The sequence below is a fragment of the Sorex araneus genome, chromosome X (assembly GCF_027595985.1).
Source record: "Sorex araneus isolate mSorAra2 chromosome X, mSorAra2.pri, whole genome shotgun sequence".
Lineage (NCBI taxonomy): Eukaryota > Metazoa > Chordata > Mammalia > Eulipotyphla > Soricidae > Sorex > Sorex araneus.
Window position 1 is genome coordinate 204,333,186 of NC_073313.1, and position 14,503 is coordinate 204,347,688.

Here is a 14,503-nt window from a genome sequence, read left to right on the forward strand (position 1 = left end):
GCCTTCTCATGAAGCAGTCTTCCAGCTATGGGGAAATTCCCCTGGCCCTTGTATCTACTGTCCTTGGGTGTCAGCCTCATGTGATATTATTCTATACTCCACATATGACTGCAGTCCTTCTATGTCTGTCCCTCTCTTTCTGACTCATTTCACTTAGCATGATACTCTCCATGTGTATCCATTTATAAGCAATTTTCATGACTTCATCTCTCCTAACAGCTACATAGTATTCCATTGTGTAGATGTACCAAAGTTTCTTTAACCAGTCATCTGTTTTAGAGCACTTGGGTTGTTTCCATATTTTGGCTATTGTGAACAGTGCTGCAATGAATATATAGGTACAGATGACATTTCTACTGTGTTTTTTTGCATCCTCGGGATATATTCCCAGAAGTGGTATTGCGGGGTCATATTGAAGCTCAATTTCTAGTTTTTGAAGGACTGTCCATATTGTTTTCCAGAAAGGCTGGACCATGTAAATTTAAATGAAATAAGTTGGAGGTGATAAATCATTTCATTCATAGAAATGAAAATTTTTATACCAAGTTTATTCGGATTTATTTAAATAAAAAGTAAACAAATATAAAGTAACATTACTTCTTTATGTACAGGTAAAGTTTTAGATAAATTTTTATAAACTGGACCAGGAAAATAGCTCAAAGGGCTAAGTATACGTGAGAATCTAAGGTTCTACCTCAGCACTGCGTCCTGGGCATGCCCAATAATGACTTCCATTTGGAATGAGGTTCTAAAACAAAAATGACAGCAACAAAACAGACAAAAATTGGAATAGATCCTTTTCTTATACTTTTTTGGAACAAAAAGTATAACCTTTATATACTCTTACTATTGAGCATATAGTAAGATATCCATATCATATTTACAAAGACTCTTCAAATACCATAATAAAAACACAAAATTTAAACGTGGGGTGTGGGTAGTTTTAGAATACTAGCTAGGGGTTGTAGAGGTAGGAGTGGAATATATTTTGTAGATATTTGGTTGAAAAAAATGAAGCGGCCTTTAGCAGAGTGGATATACTACTTGCTTCTACATCCACTTCAAGACTGCCAGTTTCTATCTTAGTAGCTAATAAGTCTTAGGAATTTGCCTATAAGTTTGGAAAGATGTGATCCATTGATACAATAGCAGGCCAACAGTTTTCAAAGTTGTATGATGTTTTCAAAATATTAAGGAAGATTTTTGTGAGACTCGGACTAAGATTTGAGACATTTGGATTGATTCTGGGAGATAAAAATTCTGTGAAGCAGACAGACAGATTGTCCAGGAGACAATGTATTGCAGAGTTTGGGTGAGAATCATTTTGGTCCTTGTGAGATTCTATTATGCCTATTCACATTGAAAGCTGCAACTTTCTTCTAGAGTTGGTGAAGTTGCAAGTGAAGTTTTTGTTAGTGCTTCTATTTTTAAGGGATGTAAAAGTATTACCCTATGTGTATCTTGCCATCATTCCATATTCTACAGGCTGCCTTTAAGTCAGGTCAGGAGTTATAGGGAATAACAATTTCTAGAAAATTTGCCATTGATCCATTTCTGCTTTCTCCTGTCTGCTCTTCTATTGCTTTCTCAGAGAGTCTTGTTTATTCTACCCTGTGTCCTTGGCTATTCTCAGTGGAGACACCAAGTGGAGGAGAGTACTAGTTTCATCGTTACTGAAACTATCTGTGGGTGATTTTTTTTTGTTTTGTTTTTGGGCCACCCAGTGGTGCTTGGGGTTTACTTCTGGATCTGTGCTCAGGTATACCTCATGGCATGACTCAGGGATTGAACCTGGGTCAAACATTTGCAAAGCAAGCACTTTACCTGCTGTACTATCTTTCTGGCTCCTGTGAGTGATTTTTTTTAATGTTCTGGTTTTATTTGATAAAAGATGTATAGGATAAACACTAATAGCCCATTTCATAAAACTTCAAGATATTTATTTAGTAAGGAGATAAACTAGCTGGTTTAATGTGACAAGAATTTAATTATTGTACTAAAAGATCTATTGTTATGTGTTGATTTGGAATGAAACTTCAAGGGAGAACTATGTGCTTTGGTTTTCTGTGGAAAAGAAGTGACCCTTGTGGTGCTTATTTTTAAAAGTTGTTCACAATAATTTGCTACATTTAATATTTCATCACCAGTCCTACCACCATTACACATACCCACCATCATATTTTGAATGCTTCAACCCCAAACCCCAAACCCTTCCCCCAAAGCAGGACCTAAGTAATTTATTTTGTATTGTTTGTTAAAATACCACCTTTTCTTATGGCTGAATAGTATTTTATTGTGTATATATACCACGGAATATTTATGTATTCATCTGTCATTGAACATTTGGGTAGTTTTCACACCCTGGCTATCGTAAGCGTCACCTATTTTGAATCTCTTATGTATCATCAGAAAAATTACCCTTGCGTTAGCGATGGCTTATACTGTGCTTGAAATATTCCATTTCCAAGTCTATTAATCATGGAGATCAGGAAGTAAAATTTTTAAACTTAATTTTTGTTTTAGGGTCATACCCGATGTGCTCAAAGTTTACTCCTGGTTCTTTACTCAGGGTTCATTACTGTCAGGGCTTGAGGTACTATATATGGTTCTAGGGATTGAACCTTGGAGGTCTGTGTACAAAGCAAGTACCATACCCAGTTTGCTGTATTATTTGACTGCCCCCAGGAAATAAAATTAAATGTAATGGGCAAGAAAAGAAAAATAAGTCATTTTTCATCTGCATTTCTATGTTCATTGCAGCACTATTTACAATAGCCAAAATCTGGAAAAGACTGGAGTGCTCAAAAATGGATGACTGGTTAAAGAAACTTTGGTACATCTACACAATGGAATACTATGCAGCTGTTAGAAAAGATGAAGTTATGAAATTTGTCTATAAGTGGATCAACATGGAGAGTGTCATGTTGAGTGAAATGAGTCAGAAAGAAAGAGACATAGAAAAATCACACTCATATGTGGAGTATAAAGTAGCAAGATGAGACACTAACACCCAAGTGTAGTAGAGATTAGAACTAGAAGGTCTGCCCCACAACTTGGAAACTGGCCTCACATGCTGGGGGGAAAGGCAGCAGAGACAGAGAAGGGAACACCTAGTAGAGAATGTTGGGAGGACCCACTCGGGTTGAAAGCCGCGTACCAAAAGTGGACTATAGACTGAACATGATGGCCACTCAATACCTCTATTGCAAACTACAACATCCAACAGGAGAGAGAACAAAAGAGAATGCCCTGCCACAGAGGCAGGGTGGGGTGGTGGGGGTTGGGGTGGAGGTGTGGGAGGGATACTGGGAACATTGGTGGAGGAGAATGGGCATTGGTGGAGGTATGTTAACCAAATAAAAACATGAAAGTTCATAAGTTTGTAACTGTACCCCACGGTGATTTACTAATAAAAATGTTTAAAAAAGAAAAATAAGTCATTTTCATTGTTTTCATTGTGTTTTAAACTTGACTCAATAAAAAAAATTGTTGAGTTTGCTTTTTATCCTTAATTTTGCAAACTGCATGCTGTTAGGGATTCATTCTTTCTCAGGAATCTATTAATTCCACATGGTACTTAGAATATAGCTAGTTACTGGGTCCTGGCGGGATAAAGCTATATCTCATAAAGCTATGATGATGGTGCATAAAACAGTGACAGGGAAGAACCAGACTATGAAATTCTGCTGCTGCCAAATTTATACTAACTGTAGGATATTTTATGTATGATTTGGCTTTGCTAATAGTATTCTGAGTGATGTGTGGATATGGGCAAATAGTTGAGTAAAAATTTTGACAAGAAAGTAAAAATAGTACTTGGTACTTCCTTTTCAACTGTTTTACATTTTTATATCACTGAACATTTGCTTTTACAGTCATCTAAGAGATAGATAGACCATCCATGAGTGATTTTATTTATAGATCAAGAGAACTGAGATGTTGGCTATTACGGGATTTGCTGGATGACCCACATCCCATTACTCACAACCCTGAAACGAAGGCCTCTCTCATCTTCTAGGCCAATTCTTTTCCTAAGCACTATATTGAGTAGTGATAGATTTATGAATAAAATTGTAGGAATCCTTTTTTGACCCTTAATTAATTTTTTTCTTTAAAGAACACTGTCATCATGCCAAAGGGAATTGTTATTGATTATCAATAATGTTTTTTAGATGCTTGGGGAGCAATACCGTAAGAGAACAATTTCACATATATACTTAGAAAGATGCACATCAAGATATTGAATGCTAATTTTGTTTCTAAGTACAAAAAAATGGAAACAGTCTAAATGTGAACTTACATGTGCCTGGATAGATAAGTTTGTACTTATTTTTAATGATGTAAATCTACCCACTGACTGAACTTCCATAAAAAGTTTTCAAAAATTACAATGTCAAAAGTAGGAAATCTTGCAGAATGAAAATTATGGTATAGGAACCCAGTGATTCATGTACACATCTGGCATGCAGTTGACTTGGAATTGAATCCAGAAGCACATGATCACCTGAGCATAACGAGCTGCATCACCCTGAAGACCCCAAGTATTCAGTGGGTGTGGACCTTCAGGTACCCATTGCTATCACTGCAGGGCCCAAGATGCATCAAATTTTGATTTATGAGCCTTTGCAATGAACCACCAGTATAGGTGGTCAAGAATCATATGTGGGGCCCTCAAATCTCCAGAGCACTATTTGGTGGGATCCCCCAGAAAACCAAAAATCTATGGTATAATATTTTTGAAACTAAGTTTAGACTTTGTATTATATTCATGGATATGTATCACTTCAATTGTATCACTTGTAGTCCCGTTGATCTTCGATTTGCTCGAGCGGGCTTCAGTAACATCTCCATTTTTCCCTGTCGCGAGCCAGTGTAGTCCAATGATACCTGCTCGCTCCAGGAACAGAAAGAGCCTCAAATCGTTCATTCAGATATGCATATCCATATATTTATGTGTTTTTGCATATATATGTATATATGTGTGTGTGTTTATGTGTACATATAATGTCAATATGGCAAGATAGTGCTGACACCTGAACCCCTCATGCTCTCCCGAACCTGGCTCACCATCTCGCCTAAACAACACGTGGCTCATACACCAGGCATAGAACTCTATGCATGATCCCTGCTAGAAGTCTACGTGTGATTCCTGATGGACATCACCAGCTGTTTTGCAAGATTCAGACAGAATGGCATCGGTGGGGCATGGAGAAACCACAGTGGCGGCAATACTGCCCCGGCCCAGTAGCAGAGCCGTCGGATATAGAGTCGTGGCAGCAGTGCCCAAAATGGCTCATCCACTGTGGGGTGCTGTCAGCCAACCACCGGATGACCTGGGACTCGGTGCAGGTGTTCAACCGGGTACAGACCCTCCATGATAGGGTCCTGCTCTGCCAGCTACTCAACAACCTCCAGGCGCACTCCATCAACCTCAAGGAGATCACCCTGAGGCTGCAGATGTCCCAGGTGCTGCACAGAGACGCAGGCAGGTGTGTGTTTGTCAATGTGCAGATTGCGACAACATGCTAGTCGTCCAAAAGCTTTTGGTAGACTGGGAACACCTGTAAAGGCGATTAGATGCCTCCCTGAAAGCCTTCATCCCTCTTGGAGAACCCGGCAAGCTACCAAGAATATCCTGCCCACACAGCAGAGCCTGGCAAACTACCTGTGACATACTCTATATGCCAAAAACAGTAACAATGATGGTCCTCATTCCCCTGACCCTGAAAGAGCCCTCAATGTGCCATTGGGCTACACTAGCATGTGACAGGGATGAATGGAGACATTACTGGTGCCCGCTCAAGCAAATCAATGAAAAAAGGGATGACAGTGATACAGTGATATATGTATATATATGTGTGTATATATGTATATATACACATATAGAGTACTAAAAATTGATAAGGAGCTGGAAATGTAGAACAATTGCACATATGAGACCCTGAATTCTATCCTTAGCACAAAAATTAACAAATAATTAAAACTGTGGTGGCATGGAGTGATACATACTAACTGTATTCACTCAGGAGAGGAAAATTGAAGGAAATAGAGGCCATACAAGGGTCTTTTGAAAAGACACCATGTGGAGTCCTGGTCAAGACAGTGGTGGCACAGTGACAAGCACCAGAGCTGGTGGAGGGACAGCAGCTTTCAGTGCTTTGAACAGCTGACGGGGTCATAAAATTTCTGTGTGAGTGAATGTAGGCGCCTTTTGGATATTCTGTCTCAGGGAAAGCGCCATTAAACGAAACCAGCCTGTCACCCCCCGAAGAGTGCTGACCCAGAATGGGACTTGTGAGGATGGCAGTGGCACGGCTGCCAGTGAGTGGAGCTACCACAGATCTTGGCCTCTTATCGTCCATGCTATGGGTGGTGTCAGAATTTTAAAGTGACTGAATAGAACTTGTCAGGTCCAACTCAGCACCATCGCAGAGCGCCCATTGGTGGTGGTGGTGTGGTGGGGGTAACCCAGTTCCCACCATGGGGTCCTGTCAGCAAGTCTCCAGTAGGGCAGCCCTATTGCCATTTCTTCCCTGGACCATCTTGCACTGCCTGCAGCATATTATGGTGGAGCATCCCTCCAAGTGCCAACTGTTTGGTAACCAAGAATGGGGGAATGTGTCCCCTGATCACGTTCTTCTGGACTGCTGGCTATAGCCCACCCAGAGCACCCAAGCTGCAATGGTATCAGCCTTGGTACCTGTCCTGTCCCTGATGCAGCCGCTGCTGCCATCATCACTGAGGTCTAGGGGGCACGGAGCCACTGGAGGGTCAACTTGGACATGTGAGGCAAGAGCACTGGCAGCCTGTTGGTGACCTCAAGGATCCCTGCCACCTCCAAATTGATGCTACGCCTCTGGCCAGATTCTAACAATTCAGGACCAAGTTTTCAGAGAAATTAAATCACCAAAACTAAGATATGCGGGAGTTACATCCACAAACCACTGCTGGCCCTGCCATACAAGCTTATTTATTGACCTTGCTTCAGAGACTCATAAATAAATCGCAAAAGAGATCAAAAACTGCAATTAATCTCAGACCTGTGCAAGGCGGAACAACTCAGGGCGCATTGGAAGGAGCAAGTTAGAGCCCCCAGCAGCAGCTTGCTCCCGTAGTCCAAAATCACCACCATGCCCCTGGCTGGACTCCACTGTCTTGGGACGGATACGAGAGGAGATGTTTATTTCTGGAAATGCTTTTGTTAAGTAAGGAAAGCTAGGTAGTACTAGAGGGGCCCTTTTGGTAGGCTCCTCACCTAGCTAGAAGGAAGGCTGGAACTCTGGAGTGCATCTTACCCACTTTTGACACTCTAGCAACAGGGAGTGAGAGCCCACTCTTGGGCTGAAGTTGCTTACTTGCTATTTATTCCTGTTTCTGAAATCTCTAAACATGGTCATGTAACAAGACTATGATTTATTCTCACTCCTACTTCTGCTACCTTTTAAAAAAATTATTCTGGTGCTAATGTTCTCTGGATAAACTCCTAGGCATGCAAGAATGCACACCAGAAGGCCCTATCATGTGAAAGATGCTGAAAAATTCTGCCTTGAGGATGACTTGGTCAATCTAGAAGTTCTGGACGAGGTACTAAATATTTAGTAGATAATTCTCACCAATGACATTATTTTACCTGAATGGTCTATTCTTCCTGTGGTAGACCAGATTTTCCTAAGATCAATGTCATTTCAATTGTGTATGTAGCCTTGGGGTGAAAGTTTGGAGCATTTGCTTGCTCTAACTATGATTCTGTGTTGTACTCATTGGTAAATTTTGAAGATAAAAAAGGATTTTATTTATCCAATAAATTATGTGTCTAAAAAGTATATCAACTGAAATCATTTTATAAAGTACAGCTTAGGAACCAGAGAGATTGATTGTACAGGTATTAAGGCACTTACCTTGCATGGAGCCAACTAGTTTGACACCTGGCACAATCTGTGTTCCCCCAAGCACTGACAGGAGTGATCTCTGAATACAAAGCAGGAGTAATCTCTGAATTCTGCCAGGTTTGGCCCAATCTTTATCCCCACCAAATAAATAAATAAATAAATAAATAAATAAATAAATAAATAAATGTACAACTTTATCCTTCATGTGAGGTAGCTTTTCTTCATAAAGAGGAGCTTCATTGAGGCAAAAAGTCTTGTTGTTATATAGCTTGAATTCTAAATTTATGAACTGTGATAATTCCTATTAATATTTACATGTTTAATAGTGCTGTTAGTTGCTCTGACTTCTTTCTGATGATTTTAAGTCTGGGAACCCTTAATGCGATTCCTGAATCACCAAAGTGATTCATTAAAACATTAGGTTATATTGTCATCACATGAATCTTACTTGAATTTCTTTGAGAAATGAAGTTACTATTTTGCCTGTGCTTCTTCAATAGAAACAGCCTATTAAATCAAATTCTAAGACTTTTTGATTGTCAAGATGGGTTTTTCTATGATAAATGAAATCTTTTCTGGCTCCCTCACCATCTTTTAGGAAGTCCTCAGTGGGTCTAATTCTTCTAGTATATTCCTAGTTTTTTTTCTTTTAAGCAAATATGTTAAGTTAGGATCTTTAGGATTATGATATATTTAATTTTACTGCCTTTACTTTTAGAGAAAAATATTCTTATATGAATAAATTTGTTGCTATATTTTTAGAAATAATGTTTACTATCGATGTCATTGTCGCCTTCTCAGGATACCATTATTCATCAATTGCAGAAGCGTTACATGGACTTACTGATTTATACCTATGTGGGAGATATCCTAATTGCCTTAAATCCATTCCAGAATCTAAGCATATATTCCCCACAGGTAAGATATATTTTAAGAGTATGTTGCACTTAGGGAATTAAAAACTACAAGGGAAAATGAAAAGAAGGCAAAAGTGAGAATAAATTTATGTACCCTTGGAGTGTATACCTTTAGAACACAAATAATTAATGCACCACAGAAGCATTCTTACATATGGGGAGTAATTTTTAAGTCAGAACATAACAATGGAAACAAATATCAACTTAGTGCTTACGACATGCCTAGTGTATTTTCCTCATACCTTGCTTCCCTGGTTAGCCCTGTGAGATCCATATATTATTAATCCTGTTTTGCTAGTCAGAAGAGATCATGACCAGTTTAACATCCTTGCATGAACTCCTGGAAGCCAGTGAGAGAGTACAGGGATTTGAACTCGGGCTTCAAGGCCAGGGGCCTGTGTTTTATGGATGTTCCGATGTCACATTTCCCTCAAAGATGAGAACTTGCATTTGTATTAGAAGGTTCTTTGAATGATTCTTTTTCTTCAGTTTTCCAGACTTTATCATGGGAGGAAACGTGCCTCAAACCCCCCTCATATATTTGCCTCAGCAGATGCAGCTTACCAATGCATGGTCACTTTTCACAAAGACCAGGTAAGAACCTGCTTCTCTTCTCTAGTCAGTCACCCAAGAAGACATACTCCAACTTCTTCCATTGCTTTTAAACCTACTGAAAATATCCATTATGATCACTGTTGCAGACTTGAAGGAATAAGAAATTAAAGAATAGCTCAATAAGGTAGAAGTATGGAAAAACAACAATAGTAGGAGAATATTAACAACCTTTTTGAGAAAAGTGAAATAATCACATCATTCTTCCCCTGCTAAATTGCCATATATTTATAACATCAATATGAGAACATAGAAAAGTTACTGAGACATTTTCATGGATTGGTTAAAGACTGAGCAAGCCTCAAGCTCAATACTAGTTTAACATAAAACATACTCATATGTTGGAACTTTCTGGACTTCTGACTCACAGTGATAACACCCACCAGCAACCTTTTGTCCGTCTTTTGCTTTTAATAGATATGTTTTGTTTTGTGTCTTTATTCTGTTTGGAATAAAATTGATTTGGTGAGGAAGTCGTATGAGAGAAATATATATGTGTACATTTCCTGGGACCCTTGTAATTCCAGTATCGAGTTAGTTGAGGAGTAGAGAAACCTATAACAATTTCAGTTACAAATGGAGTACATGGATTCTCCATGGGTTCACGCTGGCTTCTTTAAAGGCTTATCTTTCCAAAAGACTGGAGAAGTCATATATTTCATACAGAGAAAAATGCAATTCTCAAGTTGCTGCAGGTGGCACAGGGGATAAGGCACATGTCTTATATGTGGTCAACTTCGAACCCCGATATCACAGGGTCCTCCCAGCCATTACCAGGTATAGCTCTGAAGGCTCCCAAGCACCATATATGTGATCTTGAGGTCCCCAGAGCTTCATTGGGTTGTCCCAGAGACAAAGCAGCACCATTATCTTCAGAGTCTTTGCATTGAACTGTGGGCCTCCAGTTAGAAGAGATCCCAGATTAAACCATCTCATTAGCTCAAACTGAGGAAGGTCCAAATGATCCAAGTAGGAGAATAAAAAGATTCTCCTACTTCTCTAATCACTCAAAGTTTCAGAGGTTTTAGGAGCTCAGTGCCAGATCTAGAGACCAAATATAGACAAGAGAGGAAAATATTGAAAAGGAAAATATGGATGACATTAAAGGTAGAAACATGTCCACCCTCATTCATAACAGAACAAATCAGAACCACCCTGAGATGCCACTTTCTGACTATCAAGTTGACAAAGAATTCAGATGACCCTATTGTTCAGATGCAGGAGAGCAAGCACTTTTATACATTGGCACAGTCCCTAGGAAAGTCAGTTGATACTCTCAAATTTTATCTTATTTTTATGTCTATTACATTTTAAAATGTACTGTCAGCTTTTTCTTTTGATTTTACTGGAAATCAAACACGTACACCATGTGCTCACATATGTACACCATGCACTCATCACCCAAAGCTATTTATCTTTTGATCCAACAATCCCATTCCTAGGAATTTATGAACCTCCCTACAAATGGAATGGTCTGTGTACAGGGTTACTCATTGCCATGTTGTATGTAGAAGTATAAAGAACCCCTATTCAATATTTATCAATAATGTTACATCTGTATAATGAATAAGCAGTTGTGAGTAGGTTACATATATAGCAGTGATGCTGCTGTATGAGACTCATCACAGAAACCTATGCACTGTACTAGGAGTCATCCCTGACACCCTGTTTTCTGTGTTAGTGCATTGTCATCAGTGGAGAAAGTGGCTCTGGGAAGACTGAAAGTGCCCACCTGATTGTTCAGCATTTGACTTTCTTGGGAAAGGTATTGACTCCTTGCTTTTTGTATTATGGCCAGAAGTCCCTGCAGAGCAACTGCATATGTAGTGAATGATGGAAATAATGGGGTTTTGTTAGGGGTTACCAAAATATATCCTATCTTTATTATGATTGCCTCCGGATAACAAGGCCTCTAAAGATGTCAACGTGCCACCCTTTTCCCATGTAGAGAGGAAAATAATGCTAGAAAAAATTTACTAGCTTATTGACAATTAATTTTTCATGTTTTCAATGTCATAAAAACATTTTTCCTTATAGTAGTAAAAGTGGTTAAACACTTAGAACAGGATTAGAGAGAAATATTAAAGAAATTCAAAGATTAAAAAATTGAAATGTTTGAACGAAAGTGGTGGGAAATGAACAATTTCAGCTTGGTGAAATAGACATTGAAAGAATAAGTTTAGAAACTGTCTAATAGTTATTCTCAGAATTAGTGTGTCATTAAACTAAGAAAGATATTAAGGAATAGTTTCTGCAGATGAGATTTATTGAGCATTGTAATGGGTGACTGAGAAAAGTTACAGATTTTTTCATTTAAAATTGATTTTATCTGTCAAGGATTTTATTTAAATTGGGACTGTATTAAAAGTCCACCCTGTTGAAGGGCCACTCAACTCTTGAAAAAAAAAACCTTGCTGATTCCCACCCTAGCCCCAAATTACAGTAATTTTGTGAAGAAGGAGGGATGACCAAGCAGTTCAGTGGTTGAAATGTTTCTGGAGACTCCTTTTGATTGTTCTCTGTTTGTCACAGGCCAATAATCAGACCTTGAGAGAGAAAATTCTGCAGGTCAACTCGCTGGTGGAAGCATTTGGAAATGCTTGCACAGCCATCAATGACAATTCCAGCCGGTTTGGAAAATATCTAGAAATGATGTTCACACCAACGGGTGCTGTAATGGGAGCAAGAATCTCTGAATATCTCCTTGAGAAGTCCAGGGTTATAAAGCAGGCAATGTAGGTGTGATTTCTCAGTATCACTCAGATTTCTTTTCAGGAATTTTGTTTTAGTTGTTTGGTTTAAAGGCGAAAAGACACACCCATTATGCTTAGGGTTTACTCCTGGCTTTGCAATCAGGGATCACTCCTGGCGCAATCTGGGGACCACATAGGATTCCAGTGATTTAACCCATGTCTGCCATGTGCAAGTCAAGCACCCCGACAGCCATACTATCTATCCAGTCTTCTCTTTGTAAATTCAAATGGCTCAATTCACCCTTATTCTTAGCATCCCTGCCCCCCACCTGCCTAAGAGCAAGGAATCATTTAAGCAAAGAATAAGTGGTAGTTTCTAGCCTCGAAGATATTTATAGAGGCAGAGTACAAAGACAGGGAGTATTTTGGGATTGGCATATCTCTTTGTGAGATTTTTGTTGTTGTTGTTTTGCTTTCATATTGAATCACCTTGAGATGCACAGCTACAAAGTTGTTTGTGATTGGGTTTTAGTCATAGAATATTCTAATGCCCATCCCTTCACCATTGTACATTTCCCACGACCAATGTCCCCAGATCCCCTGCCCTATTTTCCTCCTCCTTCTCATCCTCCTAGTCCTCTCCCTCCTCTTCCTCCACTCTTTTTTCTTCTGGGCATTATTATTTGTAATACAGGTACTGACAGGTTATTATATATTTTCCTTTACCTACTCTCAGCACTCAATTCTTAGGATAGAGAAGAGATCACTATGACAATGTTAGTTGGAAATGATCACTCTGGACAAAAATGGCATACCTCTTTGTCTTGAGTTGATTATAGCAAGGTGGAATTTGGCACCATTGCATACTTTAACAAATCATTTGGGGAATCAGGAGATGGACTAAAAGACTGGAGCACAAATGCTACATTTGAATGGCCCAGGTTTGGTCCACTTTTAATATCACTGAAAGTGACCCCTAAAAACAACAAGCCATGAGTAACCTCTGAGTATCACCTGGTATGGCCCAAAACTGTGTCACTGTAACCACTATCATCCTGTTGCTCATCGATTTGCTCAAATGGGCACCGGTAATGTCTCCATTGTGAGACTTGTTGTTACTGTCTTTGGCATATCGAATATGCCATGGGGAGCTTGCCAGGCTCTGTCGTGCAGGCGGGATACCTCTTGGTAGCTTGCCAGGCTCTCTGAGAGGGGCAGAGGAATCAAACCCAAGTTGGCCGCGTGCAAAGCGAACACCCTACCTGTTGCGCTATCAAAATGAAAAATTATTAGGTCCATTAAATTTGAACTTATTTAATTAAAAAACAATGCAACACTGATAATATTTCAGGTGTAAAATTTCCCCCTACAAAAAGGGGGTGGGGAAGCAAAGTGAAATATAACAATAGACATTATTAAGATAAAGCTGCTCAGGGCTCAAATGCTGGCTCTTGCATTTACCATGTGACCTTGAATATATTACTCAGCCTTCTGTGTCTCATCTGTCAAATGGAGATGCTATGAGTGCTTACCTCATGGTTTGCTAAAATATTAATGATATCACTTCTATCTCTGTATCACTGTATTACTGTATTACTGTCATCTGTTGCTCATTGATTTGCTCGAGGGGGCACCAGTGACGTCTCCATTGTGAGACTTCCTGTTACTGTTTTTAGCTTATCGAATATGCCATGGGTAGCTTGTCAGGCTCTGCCGGGCGGGCGAGATACTCTCGAGATACTCTCGGTAGCTTGCTGGGCTCTCTGAGAGGGGCAGAAAAATCAAACCTGGGTTGGCTGCATGCAAGGCAAACGCCCTACCTGCTGTGCTATCACTCCAGCCCATCACTTTTATAAATGACTTTAATAAGTACCTGGTCTAGAGCTGGAGAGATAGTACAGTAGGTAGGGCACTTACCTTGCACCTAACTAACCTGAGTTTGGTTCCCAGCACTACATATGGTCCTCTGAGGCCTGCCAGGAGTGAGCCCTGAGCACAGAGCAAGGAATAATCCCTGAGGACATCAGGTAGGGCCCCAAAACAAACTAATAAACAAAGACCAGAAAAATAAAAGAAGTACCTGATGTAGTAAATGTTGTCAGAAGGCTTATGTCTAACGTTTATATTATTATCAGTACTGCAACACATCAGATTTTCTCAGGAGCAATGCTCTACTCAATCATTATTCAATAATGATTAGATTAGATCTGAGTTAGATCCTTGAAACTAAATGGTCTCTAAGCACCCAAGAAAATAAATATACAAATAAACCTAGCCAATTCTAATAAGGGATGAAAATCACATTGAATTTATACTTTGAGTGTTGATAGTTAGGCTTTAACTATCAAAGTCCAGAAGAAAATGATAATTATATGCCTTAAAAATATTTTAG

At 39.4% G+C, this 14,503-nt stretch overlaps 1 protein-coding gene across 1 annotated transcript in view; it reads left to right on the forward strand.

The window, feature by feature from the left end:
* Positions 1-14,503, forward strand: part of MYO3B (myosin IIIB) — a 460,143-nt gene that overhangs the window by 172,961 nt on the left and 272,679 nt on the right. Inside the window, 5 exon segments of the mRNA XM_055121066.1 lie at positions 7,488-7,584; positions 8,691-8,807; positions 9,296-9,400; positions 11,100-11,183; positions 11,951-12,153. Of these exon segments, the coding sequence (XP_054977041.1) occupies positions 7,488-7,584; positions 8,691-8,807; positions 9,296-9,400; positions 11,100-11,183; positions 11,951-12,153 (606 nt within the window).